At 50.1% G+C, this 18804-nt stretch overlaps 1 protein-coding gene across 5 annotated transcripts; it reads left to right on the plus strand.

Annotated features, from left to right (window-relative positions):
* The first annotated feature begins 1263 nt into the window (after positions 1–1263).
* On the plus strand, positions 1264–18599 carry Kifc1 (kinesin family member C1). 5 transcript variants are annotated; one of them, XM_052163693.1, is made up of 12 exons: positions 1437–1535; positions 6724–6952; positions 7415–7549; positions 7635–7734; positions 8580–8633; positions 9158–9208; positions 9392–9789; positions 10306–11085; positions 11731–12021; positions 12118–12191; positions 12670–12745; positions 18355–18599. In XM_052163693.1, the coding sequence occupies exons 2-12, from the start codon at positions 6926–6928 to the stop codon at positions 18397–18399; spliced, it is 2031 nt and encodes a 676-aa protein (XP_052019653.1). In that variant the 5' UTR covers positions 1437–1535; positions 6724–6925; the 3' UTR covers positions 18400–18599. The 5 variants fall into 5 exon arrangements, with proteins under 5 accessions (XP_052019654.1, XP_052019656.1, XP_052019652.1 ...); XM_052163694.1 differs by lacking the exons at positions 1437–1535; positions 6724–6952 and adding an exon at positions 1264–1345; XM_052163696.1 differs by lacking the exon at positions 6724–6952 and having other exon boundaries at positions 1352–1535.
* The last annotated feature ends 205 nt before the right edge of the window (positions 18600–18804 follow it).

Here is an 18804-nt window from a genome sequence, read left to right on the forward strand (position 1 = left end):
GCATGTGCCTCCAAGCCTGGCTTCTAGGGTTTTTGTTTTTTTTCAAGACAAGGTTTCTCTATATAGCCCTGGCTGTCCTGGAACTCACTCTGTAGATCAGGTTGGCCTCAAACTCAGAAATCTGCCTGCCTCTACCTCCCAAGTGCTGGGATTAAAGGTGTGCACCACCACCGCCCGGCAAGTTTTTATTTTTTTATTTTATTTATTTTTTGTTTTTTCTTTCTTTTTTTTTGTTTTTGTTTTTTCTTTCTTTTTTTTTGTTTTTGTTTTTGTTTTTTCGAGACAGGGTTTCTCTGTGTAGCCCTGGCTGTCCTGGAACTCTCTCTGTAGACCAGGCTGGCCTCGAACTCAGAAATCCGCCTGCCTCTGCCTCCTAGAGTGCTCGGATTACAGGCATGCGCCACCACTGCCCAGCAAGTTTTTATTTTTAATTTTTATTTATTTTTATTTATTTTTTATAAATCTAATACATTGTTTATTGACCTGGGCATGGTGGCACAGGTTAGCCCTGACATCTTGGAGTTCGAGGCCATCCTGGTCTACAGGCACAATTCTAGGACAGTCAGGGCTACACAGAGAAACCCAATCTCGAAAAAAAAATGTATATGTAATTTATGTTATATATATATATATATATTACATATGCTTATGTATAATATAGAGTAAATATATGTGTAAAGATATATTTGCACTTATGTATATGTATATAACATATATTATTTGTATATATAATATATACTGTATATATTCTTGGGCGCAGGAGGAGCACACTTATGGAGGTCGGAGAAAACTGTGGAGAATCAGTTTTCACCTTCCACATTATATGAGTTCCAGGGATTACCAGTTTGCTATTCTCCCAGCCCTGTCTCTAATTTTATGACTTTATTACCTCTCCTGATATGACTTCCACTTTTTTCTTTTCTTTACTTTTTTGTTCTTTGATGACAGGTCGGCGCCATCATCCAGTTCCCACTTTTCGGACCTGAGAAACCAGACCGACCACGAGCGATCTCGGTGGAGCAGTGTCCAGTCCACAGCGTTGGCGAGAAGACGTGCAGGTTCAGCAGCCTCCGCTAGGTGGCGTCCGCTCCGCCCCGACCCTCCACACACGCGCACTTCTGACGCAACCAGAGGCCTCAGGAAGCTGAGCGGAAGTGCAGCGGGCTCCGCGCCCCGGCGGGGGAGGGGAAGAAAAGAGGAAGAGCGGATCCGGAAGGGGTCTAGTTCTCTTGCTCCGCCGAACCAGAAGAGTCGCGACTCAGGGGGTGTGGCCCCGGAGGCGGAGGGCACTGTGATTGGCTCGCGGCCGCGGCGCCGGCGCGGATTGGCCTTTGCGGATTGAGCGGTGAGTTTACTGCGCGGCGGTTGAAATTCAAAAGTGGCGGGTGTGGCGGGTTGGCCAGGCTCCTGGTCCGTCCTGCTCCCGCGTTTTGTGGCGCGAGCCTATGAGAGGACGCGGGTTTCGGGCCCCCGGCACCCTGTCTGCCGACTTTGCACCCCGTCCCGTGCGGACCACCGAGGACATGCAGTCGCAGGTGAGGGCGGCGGGGACGGCCTCGCGCCGCGAGCGGAGGACGCAGGCCGGAGGCCCGGTCGCCCGCGTCCCGGGGACAGGTCGGGGCCAGCCGGCCTGCAGCGGGACGGTCGCAGCGGCGTGGGCCCGCCATCCCCGTCGCACAGGCGCGACACCCCTTAGCTCTCACCAGCGTTTCCCATCTCGAATTCTCAAGCGGATTCGCCATGTTTGTGCGTCTCGGTTCTTACAGATCGCCTTGTGCGAGAAGCGGGGGTTCTCGTCCGCAAAGGACGCTCTTGCTGATGCCGTCTTGTTGCCTTCTGTGGGCTGCTGGGTCGGGACGGACGGACGGACGGAGGGAGGGGAGAAGTGGGCAGCCCACCGAAGGGGTCCTGATGCCCTCGCCGTCTCTTCCTTCTGCCCATTTGGACTGGCTGAGTAGTTGATGGGTGCCCTGCTCCACCACAGCTATCTGAGGTGTGTGTGTGTGTGTGTGTGTGTGGGGGGGGGGGGCGGTTGATGGACTGATGTCTCTAGTGTCAGGAAAGGCCAGCATTCTTTGTTTACTGGTGTTTCAGTCTAGACTGACTCACGGTCGCCGTTCAGCTTGAAGAAACTCTGTGGTGGACTCAGAAGGAGAGCCTTGCACGGTGACAGGTGACAGGCTTTTCTCGGATTTGTTCATGCGATATTTGCAGAGCATCTCCTGGCCCCACACAGTTGTCCTTAGGTAGGAGACAGGAATCCTAGCTACCAGTGAGCTGACAGGCCCCGGGGAGACAGAAATGAATACCATTTGTATCTGTAGTGGGAGGCAGTGAAGGACTGTTAAAAGTTGAAGCAGGTGGAAGGGAAGAAGAAAGCTAGGGGGACGGGCTGAGAGATGGCTCAGCGGTTAGGAGCACTGACCTTCCTTCTGAAGGTTCTGAGTTCAAATCCCAGCAACCACATGGTGGCTCACAACCATCTGTAATGAGATTGGATCCCCTCTTCTGGAGTGTCTGAAGACAGCTACAGTGTACTCACATATAATACATTAATAATTTTTTTAAAAAAAGCTAGGGGGAGGAGTAACATTAGCTAAGGTATGGAGAGTCAAAACTGGAAGAGCTCTGTGCTACAGTGCTAGGTGAGCATCCAAGAAACTCCTGCATCAATTATCCCCTGAACCAAAAGCAACAAACCTTTCTGAGGTCAGCTGTGCAGAGGCTTAGACAAGAGTTTTGAGGTTTAGGCCAGTGATACATTATCTTTAAAAAAAAAAAAAAAGGAGGAAAACAAATTCAAAAGAAACAATATAAATTTGATCTAGTAACCTGAAGCTGGTAGCCTGCTTAAGAATACCAGTTTGTTTGCTGATTTGTGTGTGTGTGTGTGTGTGTGTGTGTGTGTATTGTTGTTTTGTTTTTGTTGGTTTTTTGGGGGGTGGTGGTGGTTGTTTTCTCTGTGTAGCTGTGACTGTCCTAGAACTCTGTAGATCAGGATGGTCTGAACTCAGAGATCCACCTGCCTCTGTCTCCCAAATGCTGGGAGAGAGCAGTTTCGGTTGAATGGTTGAAGTGAAATGTGTCGAGGAGATAAATTGAACCCAGTGGTTCTCACCCCTCCTAATGCCTGAGATGCTCTAATACAGTTCCTCGTGTTGTGGTGACCCGGAACCATAAGAGTATTTTTGATGCTACTTCATAACTGTAATTTTGCCACTGTTATGAATCGTAAACATCTGAGGTGCAGGAGACCTGATATTCCACCCCGTGAAAGGGTCATTTGATCCTCCCATAGGAGCCCCGACCCACAGGTTGAGACCCACTAGTGCCCTGGATACTATTTTTTGAAAGCTTTGCTGTAGAGGCCACTGGCTGCCAGGGAGCGCTGTCAATAGAGGAACCTTTGAGATTAGAGTTCCCAGTAGTATGTACCTGAGTTGGCTGAGGTGGGACTGGTGTATGCACAGGCAGGGGGTGTGTATCCACTCGTACTGAGTGTTAGTTAGTACTGCTGAGAGACAGGTCATTGTGTCTCCCTTTACAGAGGGACAGAGACATTTATACTGGTTAGAGTTGTCCAGAACAAGCATGGAAAACACAACAGGTAGAGCTTTTCACCTTTCGTTGTATACTTTCTTCTCAGGAAAAGGGATGAGAGCCAATTTAGTGAACATCTTTTTTTTTTAAACATCACTGTTGGGGTGTGACTTTTGACTTTATGGTGTAACGTTGTTCTCCACAAAGATAACGTCCCTCATCCGTAGCTCAGCCTGCGTGTATATGGCTGTGGCAGCTAAGGAACGAGTTACTTTTTAAGTTACAGAGATGCTGCACCCCTCGTCCCATCCGTAACCCCACCCCATCCGTGGAGCCCAGACCGACCTGGAATTGCATGTCACTGTGGATGTATGGCCAGGGCAGCTTCTTTGAATGCTTCTACACACAAAGTCAGTTGAGTGCAAAGTTTAAAGTGTACAGTAGCTGAGGGAGACTAGACATGGTGGGTGGGCACACGGTCATTGCCATACAGTTCAAGTGCTGGTACAGCTGTCAGCTTGTATGTAAATCGTAGGATTTACAACCAAAACTGTTTATTTACTCTGTGGGGTGGGGGGGGTAGGGGGTGGGGCATACTTAGAAATCAGAGGACAACTTTCTGGAGTCGTGAGTCCTGGGTGTTACACTTAGGCAGCAGGTTGGCAGAAAGGGCTCTTGCCTCCTGAACTACCTTGTCAGCCTTTCTACTTTTGTGCTGGGGATTGAATAGCTCTTGCTGTGTGTCCTACTCACAGGCTATCTCCAAGTCTCTTGTTCATTTGTCCAATTGTAGTTAAACAGCCTTGCTGAGTTGCCTGGGCCAGCCTTGAGCTCAGAATCTTTCTGCCTCCCACTCTCCAGTAGCTGGGGTTGTAGGCATCTTCCATGAGGCTCACCGAAGATCCTAAAGCTGGACCCAGAGCAGTTTAGTTCATTCCATTTTATAACGTGCAGGGGACCGGTGTGGTGGCATATGTCTTTAATCCCAGCACTGGGGAGGCAGAGGCAGGTGAATATATGAGTTCGAGGCCTGGATAGTCCTGGAACTGTGAGTTCAAGAACAGCCAGGGCACAGAGTATAATATGTGCAGGGTCCATGAATGATAAGGCAGTTCAAGACTTAGTCCTATCAACATGCAGGACTCCATCTTGACGAGCCTGTGACTTATTAAATGTTTTACTTCTCCTGCTGGGTTAAGTTTATTACTCGGTGAGCTATCTCAGGGACACATGGGATGGCTAGTGCTTGTGTACAGTAAGAAACCCTTTCTCTAGTCTTCATTACAGCTTCTCCAAATTCCTCCCTTATGTATTAAAATCAACAGTTCTGTTTTCATAGAGACTTTTTTAAAAAAAGTTTTATTTATTATATGTAAGTGCACTGTAGTTGTCTTCAGACACACCAGAAGAGGGCGTCAGATCTCATTACATATGGTTGTGAGCCACCATGTGGTTGCTGGGATTTGAACTCAGGACCTCTGGAAGAGCAGTCAGTGTTGTTACCTGCTGAGCTGTCTCTCCAGCCCCCACATAAAGACACTTTTGTACCAGAAGTGCAGTTAAGGGCAAAGATGAATGCTCTGCTTCGGGCTGAGGGCTTGGTTGCTGGAGACACTTGTTGCCATCTGGTTAACTCCCAGAGTCAGTCAGTGTGTGTGCAGTTTGGGTGTGGGTCGGACTGCAGCCCTCGGCAGTGGGCTGGTTAATACATTGCTCAGCTCCCTGTAGCCTGCAGCCCCGCTCCAGAGCTTTAGCTTACACTGATCCAGACCCTCCTGTGGCAAAGTGGGCATCCTCAGATCAGCCTAGGTTTCCTTAGCTCCTGCCCCCACCATCCCCGTGGCTCCCCTGACCTTTGACACAAGCCAGTTCCTCATTTAGCTCAGCACTGGCTGCAGGAGAGCCTTTTTCTCAGCCCACTGCCAAATTAGTTAGCACTCACTTACAGAGAATGTAGTCCTGGTGCATGAACAGATCTTTGCATCCCAGTCACCAGCGCTAGTGAATTAGATTCCATCCCAGGCACTCAAAATGATAAAGGTGTTTCTTTCCTTTTTTGGGTTTGTTTGGTTGTTTGTTTGTTTTGGATTTTTTTTTTTTCGAGACAGGGTTTCTCTGTCCTGGAACTCACTCTGTAGACCAGGCTGGCCTCGAACTTGGGTTTGTTTGGTTGTTTGTTTGTTTTGGATTTTTTTTTTTTTTCGAGACAGGGTTTCTCTGTGTAGCCCTGGCTGTCCTGGAACTCACTCTGTAGACCAGGCTGGCCTCGAACTCAGAATCCGCCTGCCTCTGCCTCCCAGAGTGCTGGGGTCACAGGCGTGCGCCACCACTGCCTGGCTAAGGTGTTTCTATTTGTGAGGAAGTAGATAGTTTTCCATAGTTTAGTTAGTTCATTTACAGAACTTGGCAGGTACCTTAGAAAGCAAGCTGAGAAGCCAAGGACTTGGTGGTCATCGCTGCACCAAGTCCCACATCTGCTGCGTGAATGGCGGAGTCTCTGCATATGACGTCACTCATCTTCTCTTCTACCTACCTGTTTCAAATGCCCACAAGGTCAGCCAGGCCAGCCTCAAACTCGTGATCCTGTCTCAGGCCCTGGGTGTGGGACTAGAGTGCTGTTTCATGAGCTCACAGTTCAGTCTTTCACATACACCAGGTTCTCATTACAACAGGCTGCCAGCAGTCTCTTCCCTCCTGTCTGCTCTCTCCCCGTCTGCTGGGTGCATGTGGTGATCTGCAGAGGACACTGTTTATTGCGTGTGTCCCTTTTTGCTCTGCTAGAATGCTTGACCTTGAGCCACCCTGTGAAGCCAACCCTTATCCTCCAAATTGTTCTGAAGTTCCTGAAGGCGCTGGCGGGAGCTTGGGGAACTTGCTGCTAAGCTGGAGAACCTGAACTGGGTCCCCAGGACATAGTGGCCGACAACAGACTAGGGGGTCTGACAACTTCTTGGTGGCCTCCGCTGGCCTTGCATGTGCATGATGAACAGATGTGACCTTAGAACGACGTTTCACCTCATGATGTCTGCCTTCCCCCATTGGGAGAATCAGTTAAAACTGGAGGCCAGAGATGAAGCACTCATAGCGGCACTCTGTAAACAGCCTGCCCTCCCGACAGCTAGCTCTCTCGTTTATTTACGGTGCTGGCTTCTTAGCTGTATGGTTTGTTGGTCTGTGTTCCAGGAACAATGTTTCTAACCCTGAAGGCAGCTGCAGCACAGCCTCCCTCCAGCTGCTCCCTGACGCACTTGTTCCCTGCTGTCCTGCTCCCGTCCGTGTGAGCGAGTGCTGTCCACTTGTGCCAGTGTTCCGTACAAGATACTCAGTTAAAGTGTGAGCGAGTGCTGTCCACTTGTGCCAGTGTTCCGTACAAGATACTCAGTTAATGCTTGCTGACAGTCAGTACTGCGAAGTAAGGTTGAAGGGAGCTCAAAAGAGGGCATTTGTGGGCTTTCGCTTCTGTCTTGTTCTTAAATTGCCAGCCAGGCGGTGGTGGCACACGCCTTTAATCCCAGCACTCGGGAGGTAGAGGCAGGCGGATTTCTGGGTTCGAGGCCAGCCTGGTCTACAGAGTGAGTTCCAGGACAGCCAGTGCTATACAGAGAAACCCTGTCTCAGGGGGGAAAAAAAAAAAAGAGTCTTTTTGCCAGCAGGGTGTGGTGATGCACACCTTAAATCCAGGCACTTGAGAGGCAGACACAGACTGGATCTATGTGAAATTGAGGCCAGCCTGGGCTACGGAGCAAGTTCCAGGACAGACAAGACTACACAGCAGAGAAACCCTTCCTCAAAAACTAAATAAATAAATAAATAAAATAAAAAGAAGGAAGAAAGAAAGAAAAGAAAAAAAAGAATCTTTTTTTTTCCCCACCAGAGGCCCCCTTTGTTGGAAGTGAAGAGGAACTTAGACCTGAAGACAGCCCTGGTCAAGTCCTCCCGACTGCCCCTGTCAGGAAGCAGGCTCAAGAGGGGCCCTGACCAGATGGAGGATGCCTTGGAGCCTGCAAAGGTCAGATGTGTTTGGGGGGTGGAGAGTAAGAAGGGGGAGGGATAAAGACGGGTCACTATGGAACCTCATCTTTGTCTCTCCCTAGAAACGAACACGAGGCATGGGTGCAGTGACCAAAGTTGACACGTCCCACCCTAGAGGACCACTCCTCAGTACAGTGTCACAGACTCAGGGCCACACTGCAGGTGGGCTGTGGGGGCTGTGACTGTGGGTGGGATCAGGGGTGTGGGAGTGTACCGCTCCCTTACTCTTTTTGTCTTCCCAGTCTTATCTGTTTCTGAGTGGATAATACCGTTCACTTAGCTCAGAACTCCAAAGGCACGAAGGCTGTGAGGTGGAGTTCTTACTTCCCACCTCTTGTCTTGAACGCTTGCTTCTTCCAGGCTGCTGTGCATGCTAGGAAGAGCCTGCATGGACGGGTGCGAGACTGCACAGCCTGCTTAGCCTTCTCATTCACTGCGTTTGGACGTAGGGAGTCGGTTCTGGTCCTAGAAGGGCATCAGGAGCGGGCCGCACACCGGAAGGACAAGGGCAGGACAGTCCTTTTTTTTTTTTTTTAGATTTGTTTTTTTCGAGACAGGGTTTCTCTGTATAGCCCTGGCTGGCTGTCCTGGAGCTCACTCTGTAGACCAGGCTGGCCTCGAACTCAGAAACCCACCTGCCTCTGCCTCCCAAGTGCTGGGATTAAAGGCATGCGCCACCACCGCCCAGCCAGGGCAGTCCTTTTATTCTTTTTCTTTTCTATTTAAAATAAGAATCATTTATTTCTTCTGTGTATGTAAATGCACTGTAGCTGTCTTCACACACACCAGAAGAGGGTGTCAGATCTCATTACAGATGGTTGTGAGCCACCATGTGGTTGCTGGGATTTGAACTTAGGACCTCTGGAAGAGAAGATGGTGCTCTTAACCTCTGAGCCATCTCTTCCGCCCTCAAGGAGAGTCTTCTTGTTTCCAACCCTTTAACGTACATACGTATCAGTGTGTGCCACCTAAGTGTCGTACCATCTCCTCTTTCCGTCCTTGGACAGCTCAGAAAGGCCCTAAGAAGACAGGACCCCGTGGCTGCTCTGCTGTTGGTACAGGTAATAATGCGTCAGCCAGGGCTGATGGGTCTGGGTCCATGTAACGGGAGTGGTGACCAAGGGGCCCTGGTCCTATGAGTCTTTAGGGGAGGTCTGCTGTGGGGATCACCAGGGACTTGCACATGTTAGGAAACACAGCCCTTGAGTCTGTTTGTTTGCCTTAGAATTTTTTTTATTTTACTTTATGTGTATGTGTACCTGAGCATACATGCATGCATGCATGTATACATACATACATACATACATACATACATACATACATACATACATACATGTGTATGTATCTGTGCACAGAGGGAGGCATTGACTCTCTGGAGCTAGAGTTACAGTGGTCGTGGGTCTCCTGACAAGGACATAGGAAACAAGCCTGGGGCCTCGGAGAGCAGGCTCTTACCTGCTTGGCCGTCTGTGGTTTTGATGATTTCCCACTGCACCTCATGTCGGCCTCCCTAGTGCTCGATTATAGCTGTGTCCTGTGTCTTACGTGTCCAGCCTGTAACTCCTTGTCAACTCTGCTTCTCTAGTGCTGAGGAACCAGAAGCCGGCTCCCGCTGCTCCTGCCCAAAAGCCTGGCAGTAGGTGACATAGAAACATTGGGTGAGGCGGGGAGGGGAGACGGGGCGCTGAGTGCCCAGGAAGTCCCATCTTCTATTCCTGTCAGGAGAGGAAAGAGGGAGCCGAGGCCTGAGGTATGGAGGCCTGGAGGGCAGAAGGCCAAGACTCCTGATCTCTGTTTGCCCCTTATGTGCCTGTGTTAGCATCAGCTGCTCCTGTGGTGGTAGGGAAGAAACCTGGCAAACGTCCTGCCTGGGACCTGAAGGGTCAGTTGTGTGACCTCAATGAAGAGTTGAAACGCTATCGGGAGAAGACGCAAACGCTGGACCGGGAGAACCAGGGGCTTCGGGAGCAACTCAGAGAGGTCCAGGGGCAGGCCACGACCCTGGGGACAGAGCGGGACACCCTGAAAGGGGAGCTGGCCAGTGTACGAACCCAGGCTGAGCAGGGCCAGCAGAAGCTGGGGACGCTGAGTGCCCGTGTCTTGGAGCTGGAGGAATGTCTGGGCACCAAGGAAAGTCTGCTTCAGGAGCTCCAGGAGGAGCGGCTGCAGCTGCAGGAGGAGCGGAGCACACTGAGCACCCAGCTGGAGGAGCTGGAGGTAAGGCCGGACTCACAGTCGCCCCTGCCCACCCGAGGCCACGGTCTCCTCAGCTCCCCTGAAGGCTCGCCCGCCTCTCCAGCAGGATGTCTGCGAACTGAGCGGCTCCTCTGAGTGCTCTGCCCCTCACTTGCTCTGCTCACAGCTCCCACCTCTCCCTCCTCCCGTGTGTGGGCGAGCGCCCGTGTGTGGGCGAGCGCCCCGTGTGTGGGCGAGCGCCCGTGTGTGGGCGAGCGCCGGCGAGCTCCAGGTCCATGGTCTGGCTGGCTCTCCTCAGGCACTCTGAAGTGCATGTCCACCTTCCCCAGCTCACTCCTGTGCTTGAGTGTTGCTTTTACATCAAATATAAGATCACTGTGAGATGGCCCACCCACCCCTATTCCCTTAGCTTTTCCTTTACCAGAATGTGAAGTCCATGTGCCCATCTTCACCAGAATGTGAAGTCCATGTGCCCATCTTGGCACAAGACTTGCTCTGTTTGCATCCCACCCTCTGTCTGTCTGTCTGTCTGGGCAGAGGAGGTTTCAGGCCTCAGAAGCAGCACTGTCAAGCAGCCAAGCAGAGGTGGTGTGTCTTCGGGAGAAAACTGCAGCCCAGGTGACCTTACTGGCTGAGCAAGGAGACCGGCTTCATGGGCTAGAGATGGAGCGTCGTCGACTGCACAACCAGCTGCAGGAACTGAAGGGCAATATCCGGGTATTCTGCCGGGTGCGCCCTGTCCTTGCAGGGGAATTAACCCCATCTCCTGGCTTCCTAGTGTTTCCTCCTGGTCCTGCTGGACCGTCTGATCCCCCAACTCGCCTTAGCCTCTCGAGGTCTGATGATCGGCGCTCGACCCTCACTGGGGCACCTGCACCCACTACCCGCCATGATTTCTCCTTTGATCGGGTGTTCCCGCCAGGAAGCAAGCAGGAGGAAGTGTTTGAGGAGATCTCCATGCTTGTCCAGTCCGCACTGGATGGCTACCCTGTGTGCATCTTTGCCTATGGACAGACAGGCAGTGGCAAGACCTTCACTATGGAGGGCGGGCCTAGGGGAGACCCCCAGTTGGAGGGGCTGATCCCTCGGGCCATGCGGCATCTGTTCTCTGTGGCCCAGGAGATGAGTGGCCAGGGCTGGACATACAGTTTTGTGGCGAGTTATGTAGAGATCTACAATGAGACTGTCCGAGACCTGCTAGCTACTGGGACCCGCAAGGGCCAAGGCGGCGAGTGTGAGATTCGTCGGGCAGGCCCGGGGAGTGAGGAGCTGACTGTCACCAATGCACGATATGTCCCTGTTTCCTGTGAGAGAGAGGCAAGTAGGGACTGAGCAGGAGGATTGGGCAGAGTGGGGTGGGCAAAAGCTTAGCAGGGACAGGATGGACTGTGAGGGCAGGCGGCATCTCTTCAGACTAAGGGTGGGCTGCAAGGAGGTGTACTTTCCTGAGGCCGAGGAGTGGGGGAGACACTTCCCACTGAGTCTCTGGACTCCTTTCCTGCCACCTGCTTACTGTTCGTGGCCTCGAAATTCTGCCTCCCAAGTGCTGGGAGTAAAGGCGCGCACCACCACTGCCCAGCTCTGTCCTTTTATTCTTTTTGAGAGCATCGCACTGTAGCGCTGGCTGCCTTAGAACTCAAGGCAGTCCTGTCTCAGCCTCCTGCATGCTGCTGTTCTAGGCCTAAGCACCATACCTGGCCTGTTGTTATTTTGAGGCGTGGCCTCACAGGAACCCTTGAGATACTCCCTCTGTATCTCACGGAGTTCTTGAACTTCTCATCTCCTGCAGCCTCCCAAGCAGCTGGGATGACAGACGTGTGTGTTACGAGCCAGTCTGGGTTCTGTCTGAATTGCAGCACTCATTGTGGTGGCCTGCGGTTTGGCTCCAGGAGGGCAAGGCCCACCTCAGCAGCATGTCCTGGCTGACTGTCTGCCTGTGCCCCTTGTCATTCCCATCCCTAGGTGGAGGCTCTGCTCCATTTGGCTCATCAGAACCGAGCTGTGGCCCGCACTGCCCAGAATGAGAGATCATCACGCAGTCACAGTGTGTTCCAGCTGCAGATCTCTGGAGAGCATGCTGCTCGGGGCCTGCAGTGTGGCGCGCCCCTCAACCTGGTGGACCTGGCTGGGAGTGAGCGGCTAGACCCTGGCTTAGCCCTAGGCCCTGGGGAGCGTGATCGGCTTCGGGAAACACAGGCCATTAACAGCAGTCTGTCTACGCTGGGACTGGTCATAATGGCCCTGAGCAATAAGGTAGGAATGGATGCATGGGCAGGTAAGGTGAGGGGCTATGGTGTAGCTGTGAGAACCCTGCAGTGTCCTAAGTGCCTGTGCCCCTTAACCCTCCAGGAATCCCACGTGCCTTACCGAAACAGCAAGCTTACCTACCTGCTGCAGAACTCTCTGGGTGGCAGTGCCAAGATGTGAGTAGGGGAGCGATTCAAAGGACTGTGGGGGGGGCTGCTCTTCCAGAGGTCCTGAGTTCAACTCCCAGCAACCACATGGTGGCTCACAACTATCCGTAGTGACATCTGATGCCCTCTTCTTCTGGGGTGTCTGAAGACAGCTACAGTGTGCTCACATATAAATAAAGCTTTTTTTAAAAAAAAGATAGAGCAGGGCAGTGGTGGCTCACGCCTTTAATCCCAGCACTTGGGAGGCAGAGGCAGGCGGATCTCTGAGTTTGAGGCCAGCCTGATCTACAGAGTGAGTTCCAGGACAGACAGGCTACACAGAGAAACCCTGTCTTGAAAAACCAAGCCAAAAAAAAAACAAAAACAAAAAACAACAACAACAACAAAAAGGGCTGTAGGAACTACAGTTTTAAGAGAGGAGAGAGCTGTGCATGTTCACCTGCCTTGGCAGACGACTGACCCGGGCTGGTCCCTTCTCCTCCCACAGGCTCATGTTTGTGAATATTTCTCCACTGGAAGAGAATGTCTCCGAGTCTCTGAATTCACTACGCTTTGCTTCCAAGGTATAATGACTGTCCTGCTTCGTTTTCTATTCTTGTAACAAGACTTTGTGACCAAGGAACTTAGAGTTTCTTGGGGGCTTACAGTCTCAGAGGGTTAGAGTGCATGCCCATCACAGTAATGGGGCAGCACAGTAGGCAGGCGGGCAGACAAGGCTGGAGCAGTAGCTGAAGCTCACATCTTGAGACCCAACCATGAGGCAGAGAGACTGGGAGCTAAGGGAGCGTTTGAAACTTCAGAGCTCCCTCCTCCCTACAAACACACATACACTTCTCTGACAAGGCTACACCTAATCCCCTCCAAACAGTCTCCAATCCTCCCCACCAACTGGGGCCTAAGTACTCAATAGATGAGCCGACGGGGGCCGTTTTTCCTTGGCCCGTCACACCTGCCCACACTGTCAGGACTCCTGGCTGCTCAGAGGCGTCCCACCATGTTCCTGCTTTTGAAGCTAGGGCACATCTATCCAGAAAGGATTTAAACTTGCTGGGTGTCGTGGGTACTGCCCACCTGATTCCATTTTTAACTGCTGGCATTTGAATTAATATTTTTAGAAGAAATAACCAGAGTCAGGACTGTATTTCAAGAACGAGTTATGTCCACGCTCTGAGACCTCTCCTACCTGTGTTTGTAGTGTTGTCCCTTGCTACTTTGCAGTTCAGAATGGCCCCAAGATTACTCCCAATGGAACTGCACACTCCTTTTAGCTCTGTGTAGGACTCTACCAAACTGAGCTCTCCAGTCCTCGAGAGTGCATTTCCACCGTGTTCTGGTTGCAAACAGGGCCCCATGGGCACCCTGTGTGCTTTCCAGTTATATCTGGCTAGAGAAATGCTCCTCGGAATGGGATCACCAGAACAAAGGACATTCCAGAGTTTTGACAATTTTCCAAATAGACATTGAAATTCTAAATTTCACCAGGGGCTAGACAGTACCCAGGACCTCAACTGGAGGGATGGGCAGGCCTCCGTTTCATTACTATATACCTTGGTGGATAATTTTTCTCCTGGTTTCCCCTTTTCCTGTGGGTAGAAGGGCTTTTTGAGTTCTGACTTAATTTGCTATCTGATCATGACTGGGCCTGCCCTCTGCCAGGCAAAGTGGTCAGGCATGTAACACCTGCACTGTGTTGCCTGGAAAGTTACTTGGACCTGTTTATCACCTCTCAGGGCTTGGACCAGGTCCTTGTCACAGTAAGCATGAGCTATGTGACCAGCTTAATTTCTCAAAGCTAATAATGAGCAGGTGTTAGCCATATATGGTGGCACACACTTTTTGTCCCAGTGCTTGGTAGGCTGAGGCAGACTGATGTCTATGAGTTTAAGGCCAGCCTGGTCTACAGAGTGAGTTCCAGGACAGCCAAAATGATTTTGAGAAACAAAAGGGGGTGGGGCACAGCTTTAAAGTGTTGTCCAGGGTCCACAGATGGCTTAGTGGTTAAGAACACTGGCTGCTCTTGCACAGGACCTGCAGCAAGCAGCAGGTAGTTGCCAGCCCCCAACATCCATCCCTGCCTCTAGTTCTAGGGACGGCTACACCCTTTGCAGGCACCAAGCATCCTACATAGAAAATAAATGAATCATGAATTATTTTGTGTGTGGTTAGATAACTCATAGGATTGTAGGACTTGTTTCTCTCCTTCCTTGTGGGCCCTAGAGATCAAACTTAGGTTGCCATGTCATCAGATCGTCATCAGATTTGGTGGCAAGCACCCTTTCTAGCTGAGCTATTTTGCTGCCACCAGCCCTAACCCTAACATCCTATATGTTAATTAATGTCAGCCCTCTATGGGGCAGGAGGGGTATTAAATCATCGTCTCATGTCAGTTGATCTGTAAGTGTAACTTGTGTTTTTAAGATATATTTTTATTTTATGTGTATTGATGTTTTGCCTGCAGGTATGTTTGAAGGTGCCAGATCCCCTAGAATTGAAGCTACAGACAGTTGGGAGCTGCGACGTGGGTGCTGGGAATTGAACCCAAGTCCTCTAGGAAGAGTAGTCAGTGCTCTTAATCACTGAGCCATCTCTCCAGCTCTGTTTTTTTTTTTTTTTTTTTTTTTTTTTTTTTTTTTTGGTTTTTCGAGACAGGGTTTCTCTGTAGCCCTGGCTGTCCTAGAACTCACTCTGTAGACCAGGCTGGCCTCCAACTCAGAAATCCACCTGCCTCTGCCTCCCAAGTGCTGGGATTAAAGGCGTACGCCGCCGCCACCACCACCCGGCCTCTCCAGCTCCTAAATATAGCCTTTATTCTCCTGTTAGTTAGTCTCTGAGGCTTACTGCCTCCAGCTGCTAACCTGGTCCTGGAAGCTTCTAGCCTTCATGCAGTCTAATCTAGGCCTAGAATGTTTTCAGCCACTGAAACTTAATGCTGAATAATTTGATCCTTATTCTTTCTGAGCTTTGACTGGCTGGTTCAACTCAGCTGTTCTGGTTGAAACTCCTTTCCAAGATGACTGATTCAATCTGGCTTCTCTCAGCCTCTCCTGCATTGGCTCTGGTAGGCCTCATCCTAACTCTGGCGGTCTGTTCAGATCTTACGGCTCCTTCTCCTTCTCTGGCTTGTCTGTCTCATCTGTAAAACTGTCCCAGTAAAATTGCCTCTTTTCAATTCTCTCTCTGTACTGCCCCTCTTAGGAGCCCCTCTTCCTCTCTGTTCTCCTGAGTTGGGCAGATCCTATTCTGTCACATTTTTCTCTGATCTGTCGCTTCATCTGCCACTCAATTAGACATCACTTTCAAACATGGGTGCGTCCTTCTACCAACACTTAACCTTCATTGTTTGAGATTAAAGGTGTGTGCTAAGAGCAAATGCATTCCTGCCAGAGGAGTTAGAGGTGTGTGCAAAGGCTGAGCCAGACCTCAACTAGAAACTGGTTCTTTTCAGTAAACACACAGTCTGTGGGTTCACAGAGTGATCCAATCCCCTGCTGCACTGATCTTCTGCCTTTAGTGCTCTCCTGGCCCTGCTCATGTTGTCCCCTTGGGTCTTCCAGCCGCTCAGACTGCTGTGCCTTAGGTTTTCTAGGGTGGGCATTCATCTCGCGTGGAGGAGATGGGCTGTTTGCTGGGAATACTGTTGATTGTAATGTTAGTGGGCCTCGCCTCACGTAGGTATGTTTGTTTGAGGTAGAATGTCTTGTCTTGTTAATACACCATATTCAGACTCTGCTTGCTGTTCCCCTCAGAGTTTTGCTGTTTGGTAGATTTGGTTTGGTTAGATTGGTAATTCTAGTTTAAATTGTTGACCTGTCTAATGGCTGGGACAGTTGGTACACCTGTAAGTACCCAGTCCGGTTCTCTGATTGTACATTTATTGTTTGCTTAACTTTCCCCCCTGTTTTCTTTCTCTTTCTTTCATTTCTTTTCCTTTCCTTTCTTTTCTTTCTTCCTTTTTTTCCTTTTTTTTTTGGGGGGGGGGTGGCCTTAGAGGTATCCTAGAGCTTTGCGTATGTTCAGCACATAAGCACGTACTCTACCACTGAGCCACCCCTCCACTGCACTGCCATCTCTTTTCCTGTTCTCTGCCTGTCTGGTGCTGGGACCTAGACCCCTGTGTAGGCTCATTCATTCTCAACAGTGATTTTATGAAATAGTAATTCTAGATCCATTATTTTGTTAGAGGGCTTTAAAATGGTGATTTCTAATCAGTATTCATTACTAGTGACTTGTTAATGAAGAATTCTCCCTTACCAAGTAAAAGCATACCTCGATACTGTTGAGGGTCTTGTGGGTCAGCCTGTGAACCCTGTGGTAAGGCGGAGGCCTGAAGTGTGCATCTCAAGGTTACAATGTGTTGTAGACTTAAGCTCTAAAGGTATGAGCTAACTAAAAACACATAATTACCAAAATGTGGTGATTATTACCTGAACTATTGAAAAAATTGGCTCCAACTAGACTTGTTCAGTGCAGGCTTAGCACAAACCTTCAGTTGGTCATGGTCACATTGTGACGATGCTGAAATGGGAATAACACTGTGCTATGGTGAGGTGGACGTATTGTGTAGGGAAACATGCATGCATTTCTTTTGTTGATGGGTGTTTTGTGTGCTTCTTGACTATGCCCTGTGTGTGCCTGCTACCTAAGGAAGCCAGAAGAGGAGGCTGCGTTCCTGGGACTGGAGTTATAGACAGCTCTGAGCTGCTGCATGGTTCCAAGGTCCTTTGGAATTCAACCTGTGCTTTCAATCTCTGAACCTTTTCTCCAGCCCCCAAAATGATGGATTTATTATTTAGCTAGGTGTGGTGGCACATGCCCTTAATCCCAGCACCCAGGAGGCAGAGACAGATCTCTTGAGTTTAAGGCTACCTTGATTTACAGAGTAAGTTCCAAAACAGCCAGGGCTATCCAGAAAAACCCTGTCTCGAAAAAAACAAAAAAGAAACTGGGGGGCGGGGGCGGGGGCGGGGGAGAAAGCTGTGTTTTATGTGAATGTTTTGCCTGGGGAGGAATGTTCACCACATTTGTACTTGGTGTCTGAGGAGGGCAGAAGAGAGCACTGGATTTCCTGGAACTGTAGTAGATGGTTGTGAGCCACCATCTAGGTGCTAACAGCTGAACCCAGGGCCTCTGGAGAGCTAGTGCTTTTAAACATCGATCACCTCTCAGCCTCCAGATGCTGGACCCTTACAGGTTTTCAATACTGAGTTCCTGTCCTGTCCTCATGGGCCCATAAGCTCTTCTGAGGAGGGCAGGCATTACAGATGCTTACATACTTGACATCAGTCAGTCTTTTCCACTTACTCTTCAGATCCTCACAGTGCTACATCTTTGGTCAGTATGAGAACCTTCAAGTTCGCTCCTGTCTCATTTCTTGGGCTGGGCAAGCTCTCTACCACTAGACAATCCCACTGCTCATTTGTCCTTTGACCTGTGCCTCGCAGTCTCTGTTTCCAGTTCTCTGCTGCGGTGATTTTTTTTTCCCTCAGGAGCCCAAGTTCTCAAAGGCGGTTAATGTCTAGATAGGTTTTTGTAGGAGAGCTTTGGGGTGTCTAGTCCAGGGTGCTACTGAAAATGGAGACCTCTCTGCTACTGTAATCTTTGTGTAGATGTCTCAGTTAGCTTTTTAATAATGTGATAAAACACTACATGATCAAAAGCAATGCGTAGAAAGGGTTTGGTCCACTGTCCAAGGACATCAGGTCAGTCCTTCTGTAGTCCTTGCTTGAGTGCTGCTTGCTGCCTGCTCCTCGTGGTCTCCTCAGCAGGCTTCCTCACACACCTTAGGGACCCGCTGTTCAGAGGCAGCACTGGCCCACAGTAGGGTTGTGTCCCCCAACATCAGTCACTAAGAGAAGGCTTGCTCACAGGCCAACCTGATGGGATATTTTCTCAATTGAGGGGCCCTCTTCTCAAATGAGTAGTCTGTCGTGTTGACATAAAAACTAGCCAGCACCACAGAGCTTCATCTTTTCAGACTTCTGGTCTCCTCCAGGATTAGTGGACAGAATCACTATCCTTCCAGGGGACCTGGCTGAACCTGCTTCCGTAGCCTCTATTTCAGAGATTCGGATGGTGGCCCTGGTGGGGAGCCTTGTGCTCTTGTGTAACTCCATCTGTTGTCCACAGGTGAACCAGACTTGTGCTCTTGTGTAACCCCATCTGTTGTCCACAGGTGAACCAGTGTGTCATTGGTACTGCTCAGGCTAATAAGAAGTGAGGATGGACCCGAGCCTGACTTCCTGTGCAAGCGAGTGTGCATGTGCACGTGCCTCTTTTCTGGTGTATATGTATTCTGTGGGGCGGGGTGGGGCGGGATTGGGTTGAGGCATGATGATTTTATTGGGTGGACAACATTATGTACCCAACTACCAAATAAAGAAAATTTGTTGTAGGTTAATTTTTTTCTTAATCTTAGTATATAGTTGTTTTGCCTGAGTGTGTGCATGTCTCCTGCTCTTGAGTTCAGAAGAGGACTTTGGGTCCTCTGGAACGGGGATTATGGGTAGTTCACCTGAGCATCGTGTGGGTCCTGGGGACAGATCTTGGGTGCTCTTAACTGCTGAACCATCTTTCCAGCCCTTGTTACAGCTCTTAACAGTTTTATTAATATTAGTCCCTGCCA

The sequence above is a fragment of the Apodemus sylvaticus genome, chromosome 19, assembly GCF_947179515.1.
Source record: "Apodemus sylvaticus chromosome 19, mApoSyl1.1, whole genome shotgun sequence".
In the NCBI taxonomy this organism is placed as follows: Eukaryota; Metazoa; Chordata; class Mammalia; order Rodentia; family Muridae; genus Apodemus; species Apodemus sylvaticus.